The sequence below is a fragment of the Hemiscyllium ocellatum genome, chromosome 42 (assembly GCF_020745735.1).
Source record: "Hemiscyllium ocellatum isolate sHemOce1 chromosome 42, sHemOce1.pat.X.cur, whole genome shotgun sequence".
Classification (NCBI taxonomy): Eukaryota; Metazoa; Chordata; class Chondrichthyes; order Orectolobiformes; family Hemiscylliidae; genus Hemiscyllium; species Hemiscyllium ocellatum.
The window spans coordinates 18,915,978-18,929,739 of NC_083442.1; the positions used below are offsets into that span (position 1 = coordinate 18,915,978).

At 40.9% G+C, this 13,762-nt stretch overlaps 1 protein-coding gene across 1 annotated transcript in view; it reads right to left on the bottom strand.

Annotated features, from left to right (window-relative positions):
• Positions 1–13,762, bottom strand: part of vps13c (vacuolar protein sorting 13 homolog C) — a 286,385-nt gene that overhangs the window by 186,128 nt on the left and 86,495 nt on the right. The window contains exons 14-18 of the mRNA XM_060853895.1: positions 11,903–11,965; positions 11,690–11,822; positions 10,797–10,891; positions 7,599–7,741; positions 6,983–7,175 (exon numbers count right to left, since the gene is read on the bottom strand). Of these exons, the coding sequence (XP_060709878.1) occupies positions 6,983–7,175; positions 7,599–7,741; positions 10,797–10,891; positions 11,690–11,822; positions 11,903–11,965 (627 nt within the window). The remainder of the gene's footprint in view (positions 1–6,982; positions 7,176–7,598; positions 7,742–10,796; positions 10,892–11,689; positions 11,823–11,902; positions 11,966–13,762) is intronic.

Genomic DNA, 13,762 nt, shown 5'->3' on the forward strand with positions numbered 1-13,762 from the left:
GTCAGAGAAACCCATCTGGTTCACTTATGTCCTTTTGGCAGAAGGAGACATGCCATCGTTATTTACTCTGAACTACAAGTGACACCAGTCCCACAACAATGGGGTTGACTCTTATCTGGCCTCTTAAATAGCCCAGTAAGCCACTCAATCCAAGAGCATTTATTAGTGGGCATCAAATGCTGGTCTCATCAGCAATAGCTACATCAGAGAAAAACCTGCTGTTTTTCAGACTGGAGGCCTGTGACCAGTGGAGTGCCACAAAGATTGGTGCTGGGCCCTCTATGTTGTCATTTATGTAAATGATTTGGATGCGAGCATAAGAAGTACAGTTAGTAAATTTGCAGATGACACCAAAATTGGAGGTATAGTGGACAGCGAAGAGGGTTACCTCAGATTACAACAGGATCTGCATCAGATGGCCAATGGGCTGAGAAGTGGCAGATGGAGTTTAATTCAGATAAGTGCGAGGTGCTACATTTTGGGAAAGCAACCTTAGCAGGACTTGTACACTTAACGGTAAGGTCCTAGGGAGTGTTGTTGAACAAAGAGACCTTGGAGTGCAGATTCATAGCTCCTTGAAAGTGGAGTCGCAGGTAGATAGGATAGTGAAGGCGGCGTTTGGTATGCTTTCCTTTATTGGTCAGAGTATTAAGTACAGGAGTTGGGAGGTCATGTTGCGGCTGTACAGGACATTGTTGAAATATTGCATGCAATTCTGGTCTCCTTCCTATCGGAAAGATGTAGTGAAACTTGAAAGGTTTCAGAAAAGAATTACAAGGATGTTGCCAGGGTTGGAGAATCTGAGCTACAGGGAGGTGCTGAACAGGCTGGGGCTGTTTTCCCTGGAGCGTCGGAGGCTGAAGGGTGACCTTATAGGAGTTTACAAAATTATGAGGGGCATGAATAGGATAAATAGGCAAAGCCTTTTCCCTGGGGTCAGGGAATAGGTTTAGGAGGAGAGGGGAAAAGATATAAAAAGAGACCTAAGGGGCAACTTTTCCAAGCAGAGGGTGGTACATGTATGGAATGAGCTGCCAGAGGAAGTGGTGGAGGCTGGTACAATTGCAACATTTAAGAGGCATTTGGATGGGTATATCAATAGGAAGGGTTTGGAGGGATATGGGCCAGGTGCTGGCAGGTGGGACTAGATTGGGTTGGGATATCTGTTGGCATGGATGGGTTGGACCGAAGGGTCTGTTTCCATGCTGTACATCTCTATGACTCTGACTCTAAAAGCTCCTCGACTATTTCTTGTTAATTTATTCTATTCCTTTATTGTGCACTGATTCCTACAAACTATGGAACTGAATTGAATTTATTGTCACGTGTACCAAGGAACAGTGAAACGTTTTGTCTTGCGAAAAGTACAGGCAGATCTCAGAGTTTAGTAGCAGAGATCAGTAAATAATAGGTAAGCAGCAAAAATAAAAACACAGGTACAGGCGAACGTTGAGATGCAGTATTCTAACAACAGTAGGGTAGAAACTGTTCGGAACTGGCTGGTGTGTGTGTTCAGACTTCTATAAAACATTGCCAGGGTGGGATGGATCTTTTAGAATGCTGGCAGCCTTTCCTTAAAAGCAGGCCTGGTAGATGGATTCTATTAGGTGAGAGGTAGGCCTTTGTGATTCGCCCCGCTGACTTCACCACTCTTTGTAACCGTCTCCGATCTTGAATGGTACAGTTGCCACACCAGGTAGTGATACATCATCGACAGCATTGTCTGGATGTACCTATAAAAATTGGCAAGAGTAATCGCAGTCATGCCAAATTTCCTCAGCTGCCTGAGGAAGAAGAGACGTTGTTGAGCCTTTGTAACCAGTGGGTCCACAAGAAGAGTCCAAGAAAGCTTGTTCTGGATGACCATTCCCAAAAGCTCGACACTCCACCTCTGTGCTGTTAATGTGTAGGGGGCATGAGTAACATCCTGCCGAATGTCAATAATGAGTTCCTTGGTTTTGCTGGCCTTGAGAGCTAGGTTGTTCTCAGTGCACCATTTTTCTAGGTTTTCCACCTCCCGTCTGTAGTCTGTTTCATCGCCATCTAAGATTCAACTGACTATGGTGATGTCATCAGTGAACTTGTAAGTGGCATTAGTCTGGTATTTGGCGATGCAGTCACAGGTATGCAGAGATTACAGAAGGGGGATGAGTATGCACCTGTGGGGGGCTCCAGTGTTGAGTGTTAGGTATATTAGATTGGTTTGCATAACAAATGCTGTATCAAAAAAATGCTGCAAATGGCAGCAAGAACAGGGGGAATGGGTGAGTAGAATTTGACGTGGTTTACAACTCAGATAATTAAATTTCAGGTTGTCCAAAATTGTAAGGGTAGAGGATGGGGACAGAGTCAGGAAAGACTCCAGAGGTGACAAAGGCCTGGTTGAAAATTCCAGATGGATGGAAAAAGAGAGAGATAAGTAATATTACAGTAATAACAGAAGGATGTGTGCAGTCTTTGCCATAGACATGGTATGGTTGTTGTTAGCTCAGCTCCAGAATGAATTTGAAGTTGAGGTTGCAAGTACCTCAGTCTGCGACAGCAACTGGAGAAGTCTTGTTCCACCATTCAATGAGGTTGAGACCGATTTAGACCTGCCTTTACTCGATACTCATGGATATCCTGAGCGAACAAGAGCTGTTGAGCCGAGTACTGAAATCCGAGCTTACAGTTTGTTAGGGAGACCACTCCACATTTCCATTTGTGAATAAGCATGTTCTGATTTCACTTCCAAGTGACTTTTTTTTATTCATCTGCATTGTACTTACTCATTAGAATAGGCTCCATGTTGCATTCCTTAAATATTTTAATCAGTAAAATCATCCCTCAATCTGCTTAACTGACAGGAACACGAATTTGATGCGCAAGGAATTTATCTGCATAACTGAACCCTTTAAACTCTGCAGAATACGACTGACATCTCTACTGTTAATGTAAGACCAATGTACCTTTTCTGAAGGTACTATTCCCAAAACTGAATGCAAAACTCCATAGGGGATATGACCAAGGGTAATGCAATTGGAACTTGCTCACTTTTGAACTCCAACCTCCCTGAAACAAAGGCCAACATGGTATTAGCCTTTTCAATTCCTTTTCACACCAGTGTGCGAGCGTTGTGATTTATAAACCTGAATACCCAAATCCTACAGTGCTCCCGATCTCTCTCCATTTAGGATATATTCTGAGTAATCTTGACACGGAGTGGATAAAACTAGGTCAAATGGTCAATGGTGCTTGGTAACCTTTTCCTTCCACTTGCACAGTTTATCTCCCAATTCTGTAAACTTGGATGCACAACTGCTATTCCTGGAGCCATGTCTTTGACATGTGTATTAAAAATCTGACACCTCGTATACTTCTTTAGGCAACACTATTAGTTAAGTTTTGCCTCAGTCAACAATTGTCATCTCTACACTTAATCTTCCATGCTCACACCACCTATTAAACAACCCATAACCAAAATACTATCTCCGGTTCACTACATTTTTATTATCTTTTACGCAGAACCGAGTCAAATATCTTCTGAAAATCCATGCTAACAAAATTAGCAGGCAGTCCCTCACGTGTCATGTTAGTGACTTTCTCAAATTTTCAACTAGATTAAATCAAACATGGCCAACCTTTCACAAATCCAGCCAATAGCACGGTTACGAGTAAAACTAAAGGAGGGAAATGGAAATGAGAGCACAGGCACAGGAAGATGCTGCAGGTGGATGTTAAAGCCTGAAGACTGATCATGAACAAATAAGGAAAGCCATTTTGTGACAGTTGCAGAAACCAAAGCTGGAGAGACTCCAGCAACAAGGAAAATGGGCACAGGTGGATACATCAGGTTTAACAAGTCTCAGAGGGCTTTGAGAAATTTGAGATGCCCTGTACTTTGCAGCAACAGAGAAGTCAAAACGGGCTTTTTTTGAGGAGACAAGTGACAAGTGTTTTAAGGGCTGGTGAGGAGGAAAAAAAGTGGGTAAGGAAGGGAAAAACAAAAATCGGTGGCCAGAAGTTTAGAGAAAATGGAGTTGAAGAAGCAATTAACTGAACACAAATTAGAAATAAAATGGCAGGATGCTTTGTTTGGTGTAACTGAATACCATGCTGGTTAGCGCATTAAGTATCAAATGACTGGGGAGCTGCATTATAATAGAACATAGAAGTGTACAGCACAGTTCAGGTTCTTCAGCCCATGATGTTCTGCCGAGAATTAATCCTGATCTAAAATAAAATAATCTAACCTACGCTCCTCTGGAGTCATGGCTGTCCATGTACATGACTAGCAGGTCGCTGCAATGTCTCTAATGACTCTGCTTCCACCACTACTGCTGGCAAAGCATTCCACGCGCACACAACTTTGCATAAAGAACCTACTTCTGATGTCTCCTCTATACCTTCCTCTTCACACCTTAAAACTATGACCCCTCCTGGCAGTCGATCCTACCCTGGGGAAATGTCTCTGGCTGTCTACTCTATCCATTCCTCTCATTACTTTATACACCTTGAACAGGTCATCCCTTTTCCTCCTCCTCTCCAGAGAGGAAAGTCCGAGCTTAGTCAACCTCTCCTCACAAGACAAGCCCTCCAGTCCAGGCAGCATCCTAGTAAACCTGCTTTACACCCTATCCAAAGTCTCCACATCTTTCCTATAATATAGCAACCAGAACTAGACGAAATATTCCAAGTGTGGTCTCACCAGGGTTTTGTAGAGCTGCAATAAAACCTCACAGCTCTTAAACTCAATCCCGCTGTTAATGACAGCCAAAATACCATATGCTTTCTTAACAATCCTATCCACTTGGGTGGCAACTTTAAGGGATCTATGAACTTGAATAGCAAGATCCCACTGTTCCTCCACACTGCCAAGAATCCTGTCTTTAATCCTATATTCAGCATTCGAGTTCGACCTTCCAAAATGCATCACTTCATATTTATCCAGGTTGAACTCCATCTGCAATTTCTCAGCCCAGCTCTGTATCCTGTCAATGACATTCTGCAGCCCGTAATAGCCCTTGATACGATCAACGGCACCTCCAATCTTTATCATTGGCAAATTTACAAACCCACCCCTCAACCTCCTCATCCAAGTCATTTATAAATAACTACAAAGAGCAGAGCCCTGCCGAACCCCACTCAACACTGACCTCCAGGCAGAATACTTTCCATCTACAACCATTGTCTACCTTCTGTCAGCCAACCAGTTCTGAATTCAGACAGCCAAATCTCCCCGTGTCCCATACTTCCTGACTTTATGAATGAGCCTCCCATGGGGAACCTGATCAAATGCTTTGCTGAAGTCCATGTGCACCACATCCACTGCTCTACCTTCATTGACCTGTCACTTCACCTCCTCAAAGAACCCAATGAAGTTTGTACGGCATGACCTGCCCCTCACAAGGTCATGCTGACTGCCTTTAATCACACTATGCTTTTCCAAATAGTCATAAATCCTGTCCCTCAATTCTTTCCAAAACCTTGCTGACCACAGACGTAAGACTGACTGGTCTGTAATTACCAGGGATTGCCCTATTTCCCTTCTTGGGAATTCACCTCCTTCCAATCCTCTGATAGGACTCCTGTGGAGAGTGAGGAAGCAAAGATCTTCACCAGCAGCTTAGCAACCTCCTTTTTCACTTCCCGGAACAACCAAGGATAAATCTTGTCTGGTCCTGGGGACTTATCAATCTTAATGTTTGCCAAAATTTCCCAGCACATCAACTTCATCAATCTTGATCTGGTCGAGCCTGTTTCCCAGCTCCTCAAAGTTCTCATTCACAACAAGATCTCTTTCCTTAGTGAAAACAGAAGCAAAAAACCCATTTAGGGCTTCCCCTATCTACTCAGGCTCCACGCACAACTTCCCTACACTATCCCTTCTCCCTGATCATTTTTCTATTCCTCATGTATATGCCTTTGGGTTCTCCCTATCCTTCCTGCCATGCCTTTTTCGTGCTCCCTCCTGGCTCTCCTCAGTCCATTTTTGAGCTCCTTCCTCGCAAGCCTGTAATCCTCTAAAGCTGTGCTAGACCCTTGCTGACTCCACCTTACATAAGCTGCCTTCTTCCTTTTGACGAGAAGCTCCTCTGTTCTAGTTAACCTAGGCGCTGGAACAAACTTATGCATCACTTGCAACAACAACTGCTCCTTTAACAGTCTCCACGCTTGTTGAGCCAGTCCTGTGGAACAATTGCTCCCAGTCTGTACTTCCCAACCCCTGTCTGATAGCATCATGATTTCCTTTTTCCCAATTAAATATTTTCCCATGGTAAACACGCCTTTCCCTCTCCATGGCTATGGTAAATGTGAGACAGTTGTGGTCACTGGCAAACTGTTCGCACATCACAAGATCTGACGGCCGGCCTGGCTCATTGCTGAGCACCAAATCCAAAAAAGGCCTCTTCCCTTGTCAGTCTGTCTACATACTGAATAAGGAAACCTTCCTCAACACACCTAACAAAAATGGCTCCATCCAAATCATTGGAACCTCCTTAGTGCCAATCAATATTGAGAAAATTGAAGTCCACATAACAACAACCCTGCTATGTCTACACTTCTCCCAAATCTGCTGGTCTATGAGTTCTTCAATCTCCCTACTGCTATTAGGGAGTATATAATGCTGAATGCAACACGAGAAGAATGCAATGGAAGGATCTTAACATGGAAATAGATCCAAACCATCAATTATCAAGCAAGAAAGAGACAAAAATCTTAATAATTAGAACGTCAATTGAACAAAGAGCGGAAGTCTGAACCAGAGTAAATACTTTTTCCTCTCAAGCACAAAGCATTAAGCTTTGGCTCGATGATAGAACTAAATCAAAAGCAGATGAACTGGTCGTTAATTTCTTAGCTGTCAGTAGGATTGTACATTTTTCAACATTGATTGCATTCCAAAAAGACTTAAAAGCTTTGGATGTGAAAGGTGCTATATAGACCGACCTTCCCTTCACTTGAAAAAATAGCTTTCGCTCGCATTAGAATCAATACTTACAGCATCATAAATCAGTTCCACGGGTTGGGACTGGACACTTAGAAGTTGATCTGCTTTGCTTTCTTCTGGATTAATCTCAAAACACACATTCAGCAAAGACGACTCTGTTCCTCCAACAGAAGCCATGAGAGATGGAACTGTATTCTGCTGTTTCAAGCCTGTAACGTACCAGTGTTCCAGTCGAGCTTCCACCCTGCAAAAGAGGACACAAGTGTGATTAGTTTTTAGAAGGTAGCGATGTGGGTAGGTCAGACATGGCAAAAAAGTGTGCTCAGTGAGGTTCTGCAGAACACAACGGTAGGTACATTATCCATTTGCCCTCCAGTGGCTGACAAATTGACAGCCCAGCCTTAACCAACTACCGCTGACATTCCAAATTTATACAGCAAAGCCCAGCTACACCAATCAATTTAGTAGTTAAACAATATGGTGCCGATTTTTGTCTAATTTCAACAGAAAACCCATCCATATTTATGCAGCTCTCCTTCCAAAGAAAATAAAAACATCTGCATTTAATGGGAAATTGTAAAGCATAGAGGTTTCAATAATCAAAAATATTACAGTAGCATGCAACAATTTATTGACTTAACACAGCGATGAGAAATAAAACTCTTACTTAAGGCCTTTGGCTCCAGGGCGCTGAAACACACTTGTACTCAGATCTATCATCTGCACATTGAGTATCTCTGGAACATTGGGTTCTTCTCGGATTGTGATGGAGGTAGCAACCAACTTGAAGCTAATCACATTTGCTACATACTGCAAGACATCAATAATAACAGGAAATGAGAACTCTTCAACTTCAACCTAACCTATTCTCACTCTTATCAGAGACCAAAGTGAATAAACTTCATGCTATGACAGTGAACACACAATTGCTGGAACAGGATATGACCAAATTTCAACAAAATGAGACCACTAAAAATGATAAAACCTCTTGTTTTATTGCCACATCACCAGAGCTTTATCATTTCAAAATTAAAACTTTGGGATTTCATAGAACAAGACCTCAGCATGCCTTAAAAAAATTGCTAATGTGCAAGAGTCAACATACAAAATCAAAACACACAAAAATACAAATGAGAAAGGACAGATCCTAACTATTGGGAAATATACCAAGGACAGTGAAAAGTTCATTTACAACTCGAAAACAAGAACAGCTATTCCGTTGAAAAACAGTTGCCGTCAATGAAACATGGAAGTGGCAAACATATTGAGGTCAATATGCCAGACATCCAAATGAAATGAAGATTGCATCAATTTCAGGAACTGACCAACCTCCAGGAGGTTAGAAAATTGTCAACTTTCACTTCCCAAAGTTGTCTCAGTTTGGCAACTGTTCCTTTTAACTACAAGATTCTGCTCATTATTCGGTTCCTTAAGAAAGGCCAAGTAAAGCACGAAAACTATACGCCTGTTAGTATAACATCTGCTGTTAGCAAATTGGTGGATTCTACATTGAAGGACAGGGTGAATAAGGACCTTGAAACTTTTCAGTGAATCAGAATGAATTTATAATGGTGGGTGGCAGCTGATTGAAATGACTGAATGTTTTGTAGAAGTGACCGAAGTATTGGTCATGGGCAAATTCATGAATGCCATTTACATAGGCTCCCAGAAGGCACTTGATAGTCTGCTATGAGGGACTTTGTCTGCTAAAGACTGTTCATGAAACTGAAGGCAACTTACTGACCTCGTCCAGAAATTGGCCAACTAACAGGGAACGGACAGTTGGAATAATGGACGAATATTCACATTGGCAAGATAGGACTAATGGAATCCCTAAAGGATTGTGTTAAGAGCCATACTCAATGACTTAAAATTTGGAATCGTAAATCATAGATCAGAAATTTTAAAGATAACACTCGAAACAATGTTAATTAAGTTGTACCATTGTAAAAAGAGCCATTGTCTGGAAACAGACCCTTCAGTCCAACTTAGTCCACACCAACCATGTTCCCAAACTAAACTAGTCCCACCTGCCTGTGCTGAGCCCCTACCCCATCCTATTCACGTACTCATCCAAATGTCTTTTAAACATTGTAATATACCTGTACCCTCCACTTCCTCTGGAAGTTCACTGCACACATGAACCACTGTAAAAAAGTTGCCCCTCATATCCTATTTAAATTTTTCCCTTCTCACCTGAAAAATGTGACCCCTAGTTTTGAAAACCACCATCTAAAAGACCTTGGCTTTTCACCTTCGAGATATTTATAAAGGGGATTTATAAGGTCACCTCTCAATCTCCTATGCTCCAGTGAAAAAAAGTCCCAGCCTATTCAGCCTCTCCATAAACTCAAACCCTCCATTCCCGGCAACATCCTGGGAGTTTTTTTTTCAAACTAACTCCAGTTTAATAATATCCTTCCTATAACAGGGCAACCAGAACTACACACAACATTCCAGAAGTGACCTCACCAACATCCTGCCCAATCTCAACTACAATGTTCAAAGGTCTAAGCAATAAAGGCAAGGGTGCAAAGTGCCTTCTGAACCGCCCTGTCTACCTCTAATGCAAGTTTCAAAGAATTATGTACCTGAACCCATAGGTCTCTGCTCTACAATAAAATCTTGCCTTTATCCCAATTAAATTCTATCTGCCACCACTCAACCCATTGACCCAACTGATCAAGATCTCATTGTAATCTGAGGTAATCTTCTTCACTGTCCATTATGCCACCAATGCATAAACTTTCCAACCATATTGTCATCCAAAGAGTTCATATAAATGACAAACACAAGTGGACCCAGTACTGATCCTTGTGGAATACCACTGGTTTATTGATAGATTTCAGTGAATGGACTATGAACCAAATTCTGGCAAAGGGAGGCCAATGTTTGCAAATGCAATCTAATCCACTTTGGAACTAAAAGAGGGAAATAAAAACTTAGTAAATTCTGAAAAGCTGGAAACAGAGCTCCAAAAGAGGCTCGAGGATCAAGTGCATGACCAATTAAAATGTAATGAGTAGTCAGAGAAAATAACCAAAAAGGTTGATGGAATGTGTGCCATTCTATCTCAATAGGGTAGAAAGCCATGCTTCAATTATACAAAACCATAATTAACCTCATCTGGAGTACCTAGCGTAATACTGGGCAACGAAACATATACTGGGCTTGAATGTAATACGGAGTAGATTTGTTGAAATGAAAGCTGGATTCTAAAGGTTGTGTCACGAGGAGATATTACACAAAATAGATTAGTGTTTCTTGAAAATTGAAAGTATAAGGGATAACTGAGGGAGATGGGAAGGAAGGTATGTTAAGCTGTGTGTCAGGTAGTCCAAGCAGGGGACAGAAGTCAAGCAGACAGAGGTGGGGGAGGAGCACTTGGTGCTGAGATGTCAAGGACTAAGCAGGGCTCGGGGGAGACCACAAACGGACTAAATCAACCTGTTGTTATCAGTACACTAAGAAAACCAGAATTAGACTGAGAGGGGTCAGGAGGGCTTCCCAAAGTGGAGTGGGTTAAGAGTTGCCTGAATGAGATTCCAGGATCCCAAGGATTCCATTGTTGAGGGAGGTGTGTGCTGAACAAGAATTTCTTTTTGAAAAAAATTTGACTGAAAAATTTTGAATCCTGTTAAAAGTCATTAACCAATTATAATTATGTATTGCTGCCAATGAAATAGAGTCAATTTCCCAATCCAACAGCATAATCAGATTATACAACTGAGATCTCAGAAATCATAGACAAGAGAATTCCTTCAAGTATCATTTCTGCCCTGGCAATGTTGGATCACCCAATCAGCTGTTAGTCAGAGTTTATCGATGTACTATTTTGTTACATTTGATTAAGAAAATTAGGCACCTCTTTGGGCAAGGTCAGGTTGTGGGAGCTCTCACTGTATCCAATAGCAGTGTACAGCTTGGTCTTTTCTTCAGCTGTCATAAGGTCATTAATACCTGGTTAAATCCAATCAAAGAAATATGAGCAAATTCTGAGCCATACACAGAATACTGAAAGCATCCGAGACTTCAAACTAAAATTCTGTAACAGAGAAACGTTGATAAGAAATGCACATTTAGTATGTGATACAGTGTTCATCAGTCCACAGATTCTCAAGCATTGATAGAGCAGTTACTTTTGCACAAACACCAACTTTAATTTAGTGTGATGAAATGAGAGATTTTTATATAAAAAGTTTAAATCAAAGTTAGAGCTTGGATTTCAAACAAGTGGTATAGCTTAACAATAAAGATAAGATCAGCATGTCTTCACAGAACCAATATCTAATGCAATACATGACAAAGAGCGGGCGATCCTATACAGTGCCCTTGATCATGCACAAGTCAAACTTTGACCTATACCTGCTGCAAGAAGCCAAAAGTAAAAAGAACGATAAAAGTGGATTTCTTTACCCTGCAACAGTTCAACTCTGACAAGATGCTTGGTTTTATAATGGATTGTTTGAAAGGTAGCAAAATGATTGGGTCAGTTGGCTTCAGTGGTGTACTTACACGACCTCTCAGCGAGGACAAAAACACTCCAAACAGAAAAAGTAACCGTTTTGTGCTGACTACTATTCTTCAGGGTTCTGGCAGGACTTGAAATTTTAACTTTATTTCACTTTCTATAAATGATGCTAATTGAGTATTTCAAGCATTTTCAGTACTTATTTCAAATTATTAAATTTAATAAATTATCATGGATTATCAAATTATTAAGTATTTATCACAGTTTATCATGGATATTTCACTAACTTTCTGGAACTGATTTATCTTCCTCTTCATCTTTCTTCTTGGACTCTTTTCTTCCCCAGAATCCACGGAACCAGCCCCCACTCTGCTTCTCTGATCCCTTCTTCCCCAGCATCTTATGACCTGATCTGATGACCTGGAAACACAAGAAAACAAAATGTGAGCAGGACATTAAAATCTAGAACAAATCACTCAAAATTTCACAATCAGAGTTACCTCCACATGTGCCTGCTGTCTCGCTAGTGTGATGTTGAAAATATCCAGTGATTTCTCCAGGTTCTGAGAAGAATACAAAATAAACTGATAAGTGCACAATAAGAAATACATATAAAGCAGCATAGCATTTTAAAATATAATAACAAGTTCTTGCTGAATGGTTGGAACCTCTGAAGAATTGAGTCCTCCTCATGCAGTAACTCACATTCACCCCTTAAGAAACACCGCAAACACAATGTGTTGTCATTTTACCTTTATATTGTCTTGGAGATTGTGCATGTACAAATTGGTTGTTGCATATACCCAAATTACAACAATTGCAACATATTCTGGCCTCAATATTAAAAAAGGACATTGTACCACTGAGGAAGATACTAGCTCGATTTGAGTGATGATGCCAAAACTTAAGATTGCAACTAACAATAAAAATTGAACAGTAAGAAGTCTCTCTTCTCAGAATTGTCAGTTGAGCTGATTGAAATCTTAAATTGTCAAAGGACTTAATAGGGTCAAAGAGAAAGGTTTTCATTTTATTTACTAACCTATCTAGATCTTTATCGAAAACCTGAAAAGCCAAATACACCACACTCACTGCTTTCCACTTATTCACCTGCATGTACATTCTCCAAAAGCTCAAGCAGTCCTCCCATTATTTACAAAGTGTACAGTTATCACATACTTCACATATGATTCCAGCACTTTCCCTGCCCCAATATAAGACTAATAGGACTGTTATTCTGAGTTTTCACTCTTTTCTCTCCCTAGTCTACAGGGATAATTCCAGAATCTTCGTCAATGCATCCACTACCTCTACAATCAACCCTTCAACACCTTGGAACTAAAGCATCAAATCCAGGGGATTCATGCTTCTTGCCACTTGACTTCCATAAAGTATGGTCCATTCTTTATCAGTTTCTGAGTCTTTGATTGCTGAATTCTAAATATTACCAATCCTCGGGTTTACAACCTTATGCCAAATCCTACGGCAACTTGACAACACTACAATCTTTGTTATCTCTTATTTGCCAGGGTTTAATCGCTTTCCGTGTCAGGCTTTGTTCTCCTAGGAATGCATTTTTGTTGTAATCCGTGTTGATAATTCTTGAATTGAAAGCCATAATCTCATATCCTCATACATTTCAATGTAGTTTTCCAGTCTCCCATAGCCAACCTGCCTCTTACCTTCAGTTTCCTTTATTTAGATTCAAGATTTGAATGCTGGATTGAACGACATCACTTTCAGATCAAGTGTAAAATTCTTGCAGATCGTCACTTTTCCTTAAAAGTTTCTTTACAATAAGATTAACAACTAGACCTTTACCACTGTACGATGCTAGACCTAAGAATTGTGCTCTATTTGATTTACCAACAATAATGCTCAGAAAGCTCAATTTTTACATAAACCAGGAATTGTGTGGGATAAGGAGGAGAAATTTATTTTCTTTCATTTTTTTTCATTTTTATTCCACAGAGAGCAAAAGAGGCTGTTTAGATAGATGTCATGACTCCAACTGCCAAATTAATGCTACAATCTGGCTCAGGGCCAGTAACTTTTCATTTTAAAATGTTATCAAACAGTGAGATCCAGGGACTTACCGAGAGAACAAAGCCACAAGATTTCACAGTCACGAGTGTGGTGCTGGAAAAGCTAAGCAGCATCAGAGGAGCAGGAGAATTGACGTTTTGGACATGAACCCTTCATTGGAAATAATACTTGTGGGTCAGGAGGCTGAGAGATAAATGGGAGGTGGGTGGGGCTGGGGGCAAGGTAGCTGAATTTCAATAGATAGATACAGGTGGGGGAGAAGGTGGTAAGTCATAGGGGAAGATGGAGCTGCTGGATGGGAAAGACAGTGGACA